This window comes from Glycine max, chromosome 18, assembly GCF_000004515.6.
Source record: "Glycine max cultivar Williams 82 chromosome 18, Glycine_max_v4.0, whole genome shotgun sequence".
In the NCBI taxonomy this organism is placed as follows: domain Eukaryota; kingdom Viridiplantae; phylum Streptophyta; class Magnoliopsida; order Fabales; family Fabaceae; genus Glycine; species Glycine max.
In genome coordinates, this window is record NC_038254.2 from 35,478,419 (window position 1) to 35,490,221 (window position 11,803).

The 11,803-nt window shown below is 34.6% G+C and overlaps 1 protein-coding gene across 3 annotated transcripts; it reads left to right on the forward strand.

The window, feature by feature from the left end:
* The first annotated feature begins 6,272 nt into the window (after positions 1 to 6,272).
* On the forward strand, positions 6,273 to 11,332 carry LOC100783278 (uncharacterized). 3 transcript variants are annotated; one of them, XM_014771189.3, is made up of 9 exons: positions 6,273 to 6,485; positions 6,623 to 6,692; positions 7,362 to 7,577; positions 8,304 to 8,485; positions 8,705 to 8,870; positions 8,949 to 9,160; positions 10,182 to 10,307; positions 10,411 to 10,514; positions 11,005 to 11,332. In XM_014771189.3, exons 1-9 carry the CDS (start codon positions 6,458 to 6,460, stop codon positions 11,173 to 11,175), a joined length of 1,275 nt encoding a protein of 424 aa, XP_014626675.1. In that variant the 5' UTR covers positions 6,273 to 6,457; the 3' UTR covers positions 11,176 to 11,332. The 3 variants fall into 3 exon arrangements, with proteins under 3 accessions (XP_014626675.1, XP_006602478.1, XP_003552104.1); XM_006602415.4 differs by having other exon boundaries at positions 6,275 to 6,461; positions 6,629 to 6,692; positions 8,690 to 8,870; XM_003552056.5 differs by having other exon boundaries at positions 6,276 to 6,485; positions 8,690 to 8,870.
* Positions 11,333 to 11,803: the final 471 nt, after the last annotated feature.

The window sequence follows — 11,803 nt, forward strand, 5'->3', positions numbered from 1 at the left end:
ATCACCCAATGAGATAAAAGCGTCAAGCTAATGATGTTAAAGAAGCGCTTCCAGGGAGGCAAACCAGTTTTTAATTTTTGTTATCTATGTTTTTCATGCATTTAATCATTTGGAACTTGCTGTTTGATCTGTACATAGGAGTATATCAGCCTATCTTTGAATGTTTAACATAAGGGTTTCAATTTCTTGGAAAAAGGACTGAAAAATAACTCAGAAAACTTTTTCCTGAAAAATAGTCCTTTCGCTAAGCGCAAGCCTCGCGCTAAGCGCAACTCTGTTCATGCTCTAAGCCGTGAGTCTCAAGCGCTTAGCGCCCAACCCTTGCATCTAAGGCTGATTTGGTCTGCTAAGCTGGCCAAGGTTGAGCTAAGCTAACTCAATTCGATCTGAATTCGGCTAAGCTTCAGTCGGATCGCTAAGCGACAGCTTATCCTTGGCTAAGCATGACCTATTGTCGCCAAGCGCAATTCCTTATGGCCATAACTGAGGTCAATGAAGCTAAGTGCCAATCATGGCAACTAAGCGAGATTTATTATGATAATGTGCATGCTAAGCGAGTCCTTATCAGCTAAGCGCATGCTCCTCTATACTTAAGATGCATCATTTTAGCTAAGCCATCCAGAGTCTGGCTTAGCAAGAGTTGCAGCTTTCAGATCTGCAAACCTCGCTAAGCGGTCTGATCCTCACGCTAAGCCAAGTTTGTGTGTTAAAAAAAATAAAAAAAAAAACTAATTTTGAATTTGAAACGTCGGCTAAGTGCGCGGGTCCGCTAAGCAAGCCTCGTTGAGAAACCAAACGTCTCTCTGGCTCACTTAGCGCAGCGGTCCGCTAAGCGAGAGTATCGAAAAACTGCTTAAGTGAGTGTAACAGCAGTTACACTCACATTTGCCAGATTTCGGAAACTTTGTCTCTACATTCTCTCTCTCCAAAAATTTTCACATTTTGCATTTGTGCTTTCTTTGTGCATTTTCAACTTCAAAGCATCAACCATACACCATCCAAGTAAGTTCCTTGATTCTTTTTCTCTTTTTCTTGTCTTAACTTTAGGGTAGAAGACTTCAACTGTAGTTTTAGATTTTTAGGGTTTTTATGTTTTGTTAGATTTAGTTTAAAATTAGGGCTATATACGCTTATATATTGTATCGAGTATAACGCCCACATTGCATGTTTGATATACCTTTTAGAGGCTTGAATAGTGCAAGAAAACGAACTGTGTTTTCTGGAAAATGCGATGAACTCGCTAAGCGAGCATGCTGCGCTAAGCGAGTTCATCAATACTCATTGTATGTAAGTGTTTCTCTGAAGAACTCGCTAAGCGCGCTTATCGCGCTAAGCGAGTTCATCTTTTGAGGATGAACACTCATCCTCTTGCTAAACTACCTATGGCTAAGCGAGGCTGAATCGCTAAGCCCAAGTAACTTAACCAATTTTTTTGTTGATAGTCGCGCGCTAAGCCATGCTTTCCTAGGCCAAGCGCGATTGGTTGCAGCATCCACTGAGCTAAGCGAGCTTCGCTCGCTAAGCTCCCAACACTTAGTGGAATTTTTGAAGAGTTGGTGCCGCTAAGCGCAGCCTTTAAGGAGCTTAGCGCATATCCTTGCGGCAGATGTTTATCTTAGCGGGGGCTTTCCCGCTAAGCTAATTCTGCAGAAACTAAAATTCTGCAATTTCCGCTAAGTGGCTCCACATGTCGCTAAGCGGTAGTGTTTTTCTACAAAGGCCAGCTAAGCGGACCATGTCTTGCTAAGTGGCCAGTGTCCTTTTCAGTTTTATTTTCCAGTTTTTGATTTTTAATAAATTGAGTCCTGATCAAATGTTTGATTCCTTTGTCTGCAGATGTCTTCCAAAAAAAGAAAGAGCATTGGTGCAAGGCCCACAGCTTAATATGACACAAGAAGGTTCCACTCTTTCGAGGCCTGAACCAGATATACAGATAATGTGCTAGGAAGACATATACTAGCTGAGAGAAAGGTAGAAATATACCATACAGATTTGGATGAGTTCAAGGCTGAATTGGAGAGGCGTAACTTCTATAAGCGCCTCACCAATTTAGCTGACAGCAGCATCGATCTAGCCTTGGTGAAGGAGTTCTATGCCAACCTCTACAGCCCCGAGGGGCCTTCACCAAAACAAGTCAGAATCCGAGGCCACTTGATAAGAATTGATGCAGACAGCCTCAACACCTTCCTGGAGACACCTATGGTACTAGCTGAGGGAGAATCTTACCCGCTTACTCCAGATACTGCAGGATGCCCACTGATATCAGAGAGATTGAGGTTGCTTTGTGTATACCCGATTGAGGGTTTGTTTTAAATGTTGAAGGCCATCCTGGGAAGATCCTCAGGAAAGATCTAACAACTCTTGCTAAGGTTTGGAGTGTTCTCTCATACTCCAACTTGGCTCCGACTTCCCACACCTCGGATTTGACTGTAGATAGAGCTAGGTTAATCTTTGGCCTAGCCTCTCAGCTGGACATGAATGTAGGAGCTCTCATCTCATGCCAGATCACATCTATGGTCCAGTCTAACTCCTCTAGACTTGGGTTCCCTACTCTTATCACAGCTCTATGTAGGTCCAGAGGGGTTGCTTCTGACAGCCTGGTCTTCGAATGCTTGAGCCCGGTCATTAACTTGGCCTATATCAGGAAGAACTATTGGAACCCTGATGATCTGGCATTTACTATTTAGAGGGGCCAGGAGAGCGAGGGCAAGGCTAGCTGAGGCTCTTTCCACATCTGCAGCTCCTCCTCCAGCACGTACCTCAGCAGCTTTTTCTACCCCACCTTCTGCAGACTTTCAACTTCTTGAAGCCATGCTTCGAAGCATACATAAGGGGCAGATTGTTTTATTACAAAGTTTACAACTGATAGCACCTCCAGACTCTATTCCTTCTGTAGAGAAGTTTAATGAATGGGTAGCCTGGCCCGAGACTCAACCTCCCCTTCACAGGGAAGACGAAGGTCCCACCACTCAGGTACCACAACAGATGGAGGATGAGTCATCTTAGACTTCCACTCCAGAGCCCCTGATCAGAAAGAAGAGGGTGGTTGAAACACAAGAAGCTGCAGCCACTTCTGAGAAATCTCTTGAGGCCACTCCTGAGCCTCCAGCACCAATGGCAGATACAACCTCACCGCAGCAGGCAGCAGACCCTTCCACTCCTGAGGATCAGACTACACCAGTCATGTCTCCGAACGCCTCTCATATAGCCTCAAATTATTGAATGAAAAGGCAATATTTAAAGAAAGAGTCTTTAATAAAATTTTGAAGCCAACATTGTTAAAAATATATGAAAGAGTAAGAATCATAACAAGGCCATGGAAAATCATAAGGTAGATTCAAATATCACACTAGACTAAATTGTTATTACTATGGCAAATCAGATCATAAGAAGTCTACAAGTAGATTCTTCAAGAGAGATCAATAGGCTAGAACAATTCATCCTAACTAGATTAACCCAAAGAAGAAACAAGATGAACAACCACAATAGTGACCTTAAATGATGAGAATATATTTCTTGTCAAAGAAAAAAATTATCTAAATGTTGCATCTAATGATTGCATATGGATAATTGACTCAAGAGTATCCTTCCATCATACTCCCTATCCTTCATACCAAATAGGAGATTTTTTGGTGCATAAAGATAAGTAATTATGTCATGAGCGAGATCGCCAGTATTAATAAAGTAATTTTGATGACTGAGAATAGAAACAAGCTTGTGCTGAAAATAGGTAAGAGGTTTTTGTTGGACCTTGTGGCCTCAATAATCTCAAGAGGGATAGGCTTAGAATGCAGAAGAAGCAACAACAATCAATTTAACAATGTTCTTTAAACATGCAAGACACAATTGATTGCAACAAAATAAATAAGATAAGGGAAGAGAGAATGCAAACACAATTTTATACTGGTTCAGCCACTTCCCGTGCCTACATCCAGTACTCAAGCAACCCACTTGAGATTTCCACTATCTTTGTAAAATCCTTTACAAAGTCTGAACCACACAGGGACAACCCGTCTCTTGTGTTCAGATGCTTTACAACAAGAGACTTACAGTCTCTTAACCAATCTCATTGAATAAGAAGAATGGAAGAAGAATTCTCTCTTCAAGAGAAGAATATTACAATGAAGATCATGTAAGAATCCTTATAGATTTTGCAAGTGTTTGGTCAAGGATTTCTTTTGAGAGAGCATTTGAAAACGAAGTTCTTTTGGAATCTCTCTCATTGTCTTTTGAGAGGATAAGACATTTTTGCCAAGCAAAAATCTCTCTTCAATTTCGTCCCAAGTCAAACATATATATAGGCCTTTGATGGCCATTCAAAATCCAAATGATAAGATGTGACTATTGGCGATATTCCTTGAAAATCCTCTCTGGTAATCGATTACAGAATTAGTGTAATCGATTACACAGTTGTTTTTCTTTAACAGTTGTGACCCTTCATTTAAAATTTGAATTCCCAACGTTCAGAGTCTCTGGTAATCGATTACATATGATGTGTAATCGATTACACACTTTCAAACCATTGGTAATCGATTACATGTATTGGTAATCGATTACATGTGCCTTGAATGACTTGAAACCTTTCATTGTGAGGCAAGGCTTGATCTTGAAGAAATCTTGAATCAAGGCTTTGTTTGTTGAAACAATCTTGTATTAATCTTGAAGCAAAATGAGCCTTGTTTGATTCTTCTTTTGACATCATCAAAATCATGTATACATACATTCACATTCTCCCCCTTTTTGATGATGACAAACATGTGATTTCTTCTCAACACCATCAAAGCTTGCATGATTTACATTCTCCCCCTTTCTCAAGCAAATTCTTAATTCTTCTTGACATCATCAAAATCTTCATGATTTACATTCTCCCCCTTTTTGATGATGACAACCACTTGTAGGTTAGGAGCAACAACAAAGAAAAAATATCTATTTGCATATAGTTTACTCCCCCTTGGTTTTGCAATAATTGCTTATATGAGACATTTGAAGATTTCATATTTTTCATATGTAAACAAATTGTCTCATAAACAATAGATAATTTTTCTTACTATTTTATCTTTTATCTTTCTCTCCCCCTTTGTCAACATCAAAAACAAATCATGAATAGAGAGGAGAAAGATGTTACCACTTGTTGCAATGTATGAGAATCAAGTGATACCAAAAGGCATTAAAACAATCATTCAATATTAATCAAACAAAAACAAGTACAATAACACATCAATCAAACACAATCAATCATCAAATATTTCAAATCAAATTAATTAAATTAACAATCAACTAACTATACACAATAATTTCTATTATTAAAAAAAATTCAAAATTCAAATTTCAAATTTCAAATTTCAAATTTTTAAATTTTAAATTTTAAATTCCAACTTCCAATTTCAACTTTTATAACTTCCCCTTCCAACTTCCAACCTCCATTTTCAACTTTCAACTTCCAATAACTTTCATAATTAGTAACTTTTTGATGCAATTATATTGATTTATATAATTAGAGAAAAACTAATCTTTATATTAAAATAAATTTACAAAATAATTTATTTCAATAATTTATATATAAATTGGTAAAATTAAAATATGTAAACTATTCAAAATAAAATTAAAAAGATTTATATATTAATTTTTTTTTAATTTATACATTTTTATAATTTAAAAAATAATAACTCTTAGAATAATGATACTCATAAAATAATGTTTATAAATTTAATTAGAAAAAGAAAATATGTTAGTAATTTATTACCTTACTTTCAATAAGACATTATGAGTTTAATTCTTATCTAGATTATTTTTTTTTATTTTATATTTTATTTAACTCTTTGTTATATAAGTTAGTCAAAATTAACCTTTCACGTTGAATGTTAAGTTATGAAAAACTAAAATTATTTATTTGACAAACGAAGAAATTAAATGTCTTATTTAAAAATAGGAGAACCAAATAGATTTAAAATTATAGGGATCAAAATTATAATTTAGCCTAAAATATATTTATTGATTATAAATTTAATTAACTTACATATTAAAAAATATTTAGTTATTATGAATTTTAATTATATAAATTAAATTTTTATCTTTTTAACTAGTACCAAAACACTATTTTTTCTAATTAAGAAAGATTGAGGAAAATCAGTAAAAAAAAAATGTAACAAATTTGTAATAAGCAACCACGTATCTCACCTCAACAATAACATAATCCGTCCCAAATCCAGGTAATTGCGGGTGCGGTTTACAAATATCCCAGCAACAACTTGTGTACGTGGGTTTCTGATATTTTTTCTTTTTATAAAAAATAAATAAAAACGGGAAAGGTTCATTTTCGTAGACAATAAGGCACCTTGATTTTTCTTCTGACTTGGCCAGAAACCAGAGAGAGTAGTAAGTAGTGATGAAAAGATGCCTTCACCCCAAAACCAGAAGCATTGAATGAACAGAAGGCATTTTCAGCATCAGCATCAACATGGGTGGGGATTCTATTGTTTCTCATGGTATTTGGTTTTCTGGGTCTTTTTTTTCAGTTTTCCTTCTCTTCTCTCTGTTATGCCAAAAGCATCTTTTTTTCCATCATTTTCTTTTGAAGGTTTCTTTTTTGTTTGATCAAATTACCCCATGTCCGAATGTTAAGGTACAGACGAAGGTTCTTGTTTGGAGGAGAATTTTCCCTTGCTTTCATCTCACTCCTCACCTGCTCTCAGGTATTTTTTGATCATCACTGGCTATTGTTCTTGTTTAAAATTCTTTGATTTTCCTCAAAGTTTGTTTTCAGGTGATGCTACGTTTTTGGTATAAGACAGAAGGATGAAAAATAATAATATACTGTGTATTTTTGTTTGATTAGATTTATAATAATGCCTAAAAAGTACTATATATTCATTATTTCGTTTTTCTTTTTAATATTTCTGCAAAAGGAAAAAAGAGTGTATAAATGCATAGAAGAATATACGTTTTGTGCAAACAAAAATTTTAAACGTGCATTATATTTATCGGGAGATCTCTTTATTTATCAATGTTGTCTTGCAATTTGAAAATTATATATTTAAATGTTTCTAACAACTTTAGTGATTGGCTTTTCAATTTGCAAGTGCTTGTTAGGGCAGAAAATATAAGCTGCCAAGAAAACATAATTAGTGTCTGTATACCACTCAATGACCAAGGGTAGTATAATATACATGCCATTTTGGCATTTTAGGGGAAATTTGCAAAACTTAACTGTGCATCTTGGTTCAGTAGGTGCACTACATTTTTTAAGGTTCTAGGATTAAAGTTAATTCCTTTACTTCTTTATCCTCTTTTTGCCATCACTTGGTTGACATTAGTATACTAATAGTTACTTGTTGATGATTTTGTGATCTCCATTGTTTCAGGGATAATTTGGGCTTGCAGGATGAAGACAACAGAATGAAAGCGGAGAATGGGTTAACTTGTAGTGAAACTGATGAAGAAATCATACATCCTTCTAGAGTTGATTTTGAAGTCAATGAAAGGAGAAGGGTTATTAACTACCAAGAAATCCTTCAATGTTGTGATGAATTGAAGATTCATAGCAAGGATTTGAAAAGGGAGAAACAAAAAATTTTGAGGTGTTCATTTTAACATAAGTTTTACTAACCCATATGCTTTTTAACGTTAACCATCCAGGTTGTTTTAAATTATTTTGAAATTCAATATTTGAACATTGAAAGTTTGTAGCACCCTCTTTGGAAATTTGATTAGTTAATTGAAGAAAAGGATAAAAATATCCCATCCAAGTTGAGGAGTTGGGGTTCATTATTTTTCTTGTATCAAAGGACATCAGTCAAAAGCATCAACTTCAGATTCTTTGTTTTGTATTATGTAACATAAGTTGAGCACCACAATTGCAGTCACTGTGCACATTTGTTTCTGTAATCTAGGGAGCGATGATGTTCCTTAATTATTGCCAAGTGAGGTGGAGTTTTTCTATGCTTCGTTCATGAAAACTGTGTTGTAGAAAAAAAAATTGAGAACAGTATCATCCTGATCAGGCCCTAAATATTTGTTGAATGTTAATATCTAATTTTATATTTGTATTTTGTGCATGCAATTTTGTTCTTCCCACTATACTCCATGGATGCAAGCCTCTGCCAATTTTCTTCTTTCTTACTCCTTATTTTCTATGATTCATTTGATGAAAAATTGTAATCCTTAAGTATGTGACTGAAATTGATGTGCAGTTTATTTTAAAATCAACTTTTAATATTTGTGTGAGCATGCATAGTTGCAGCTCTTGAGTAAGGTTATTGCTAGTGTATATCAAACCTCAATATATTGTGGTTTTATTGTCGCAGATATAAGCCTGGAGCATGGATTGAGAAGGCTGGTGGCTTAAAGATAAGTGATTATGATGTGCCAAAGACAACATGCCTCTTATTGGTTGGTCCAAGAGGATCTGGGAAAAGTAGTCTCATAAATAGAATCTCTAAGGTGGTTGAGGATGACAGATTTGCACCAGCAAGAGCACAAGAATCATGTATAATTAACACTTCAATTCAGATGTCAATTTGAAGAAATAACTTCAGGGCTAATAGTTTTCATTTCCCATCTCATGGAAAACCCTTTTTGCTCCGCTTAGCCCTACCTCCCCCTACTAGGGGCATTTCATTGTAGTATATATCTCTGTATATGACGATAAATCGCTGTTCATTCACCTTAGAAATTTCCTTTCTGATGCCAGATAATTCACTTTTAGGGGACGGAACATCCTTCCTCCAGGAGTATATGATTCCAAGATATTCAAATTCTATCTGTCTGTATGATACACGTAGTTTGTCGGATAACTCAGAAAAAGATGAGAATATTAGAATGCTGAAGAGTTGGATGACAAAAGGTGTTCACCATGGAGAGCTTGTTGTCAGGTTTGAATATTTAATATACTTTATTTCCGCATTTACTCATGTTAATTTTTAAATAAAATTCTACGAATCACCTGTCAGGAAAACAGATAATCAGAGATTGAGGAAAAGTTTGAAGGGGAAAGCTCACAAGAAAGGTTACTTATCCAGTAAGACCAGAAAAGTTAATTTTGTAATATATGTTGTTAATGGTCTTTTGGTTCTGAAAGCAATGGAGAATGATGGTGCTTTGGAGACACAGTGTGTTCAATCAATTGTTTCTACTTTCAATTGCCCATTCCTGTCATTTAAAGGTATTTGCAGAAGTAGTTTCTGTGTTTCCCCTTTTATAGATAGTGTCAGAATAATTTCGGTTTGATGCAACTGCACATTGATTCAGAATTTTGCATTATCATCTGCTTCATGCTGTGGGAATTTGATATGAAATACACATGATTTTGTGTTTGTCTTGCTTAAGGAATGTGAAAGAGGAAATATTCACTATACTTATAACTGAATGCTTACATGGCAAGAGGAGAGACAAAGTATGGAAAAAGTGGTATTTTGTCACTTTGATAAAATGTGATAGGAGAGGAAGAGAGAGGGAGGCAGAAACTGAGTGCGAGTTGGGACCTTTGGACAGGGAAGACACTGGACCCTTGTATTTGCCTTTATTTTTGTTTCTCTCTTTTCATTTTCCTTTCTGAGAGGTATACGGTAAATACAAGATTTCTGTTATTGATATCAGTTTATATCAATAGCAGAGAGTGAATTATAGTGTGAATAGATCAAATTTTCAGCTTTATTTTCCAGTTTCTTTCATGTGGCACACAATCCTAGTACTATAAAACCTACAATTGTGAAAAAGAATATCATGACTACTTTTGATTTCCATCTAATCTATTCCACTCGATTAAATGTTTGAGTCTTGTAAGATATTCTCTGAAACTTGGAAGGCTCACAATGTTTTTGTTTCTTGCCATTTACAATTAATATTGCTTTTTAAATAGGCAATTCCGGTAGATATTCAAGTCACTTGTTCACACGAGTTACATTTTAAAAAAATTGCATTATATTGTTCGAACTTTTATGAAAGACTGACCATCTATGTCTGTACAAAATATTTTGGGTTGTTCAAAGTTCTCTGCAGTGCTGGTGTAATAGCTCTTGCATAATGTATTGTGTAAATAAAGGACTGTATACTATTTGCTTTTGATGTTCATTGAAAATAGTGCTCATATCTCTCCACTGTTCATCTTATATACTCTGCGGATCAAATTACTATTCTCTATATATAGTCAATCTGATAGTTTATTTCTCATACCTGCACTACAGATGACAAACCTGTACTTGTTTTCACTCATGGGGATCTCCTTTCGTTCTCTGAGCGTGCTCTTGTTCGTGAACATTTGGGAACGTTATTGGGAATTCCACCCACCAAGCAAATTTTTGATATCCCAGGTAGCCTTTCTAATTTAATCACCTTGACACCTTTCCTTTTATTGAATATTATTCTTTGATGTCATTAAGTTCACAGAAATTCAACAACTTATCTATTCTGCAGACTGTGATTGTCCAGCAACTGAGTCTGCCATAATTGGAATGCTAAGATATAGTCTTGCACATGCCGACAGACATTTTCCACAGAGAAGCAAGGTTATGGATAAGGTATGCATTATTTCCCCAAATTTATAGCTATTAGCTACAGGCTCATAACAAAATTATGAACTTTTATCGTTCTTTTTTCAATCTGATTTTAATTATGTTACCATGTTTCCAGATTGTATATTTTTACAGCTTTTTAAGTTGATAAGATTGGATATAATCTTCTCTGTAGATTTTGTCATTCAAATATACTAAGTTGTGTGCTTCTATTAATTTCTAATGATTCATGGTCTTCTTTTAGTCTTAACTTATTAGGTTGATATTACTTGCATATTGCAATGAATTTATTATTAATCCCATCCCACGTTAGTTAAACAAGAAAATATAAATGCTTTTTATGTTTTAGGATTTTAATATATTAAATTCTTTTGTTTTTGGTTTAATAGTTTCTATTTTTTCATTTCTCAAAATCCTATTTATTACTCTTGCAATAGGAATTTTCGATCATTCTTGCATGTTATGTTGATATTTTGCTAACTGATGGTGCTTGCAGGTTCATAAAATGTCTCTGTCACTGTACATGATTTTGCTGATTCTAGGAATAGGAATCGCGATTGGCTGGGCCCAAAATACTGAAAATAGAAGAGTTCAATTTCCACGTCCAAAACAGAAAGTTCCCAAGAGCAAGCCAATAGAGTGGCATAAAATTCGACACATATGGTAGCTATAAACATTTGTAAACATGGCTTGTACATATATAATGGTTATTTAGTCCGTAATGGAGTTGGGTGAAAAGACTTGTAATTAAGGAAGTGTTTGGTTACTGTTGAATTGGGAACCCTTTAGCATGTGGGTGATTAATTGTTTTTTGTTCTTTGCAATGGTTATTTCATGATAATATGCGGTTAATATTTAGAGCGGAAACAATCTTTTAGAAAAAAGGCAAATGCTAGCAAACAAACATTCTTAAGCAATAGTTAAGGAAATAAAAATAAATGTTTTATGAAAAATACATACATTATATTTTATCAAAATATAAAATTGTTCAATACTTTTTTTAAAAAAAATAATAATAATTGGAAGCAGTTAATGGTGTGTTGTGCGATCCTTTAAAAAAGTGGTTTTGTTAACATAACTCCATTATGAAGAGAGGTAAAAAAAAATCATTAAAAAAATATACATTGACATATGAAAGTTATATATTTCATTTCTTTCTGAAGTAAACATTTCACTTTCCTTTTAACATGACTTGTTAGATACTTATTATTTTTAGGTTATTTTTAGGTTAGTTTTAAGTGGATTTAATTAATTAGTTGAAGTCCCTTCATATTTAGTAGGAATCACATAAATTA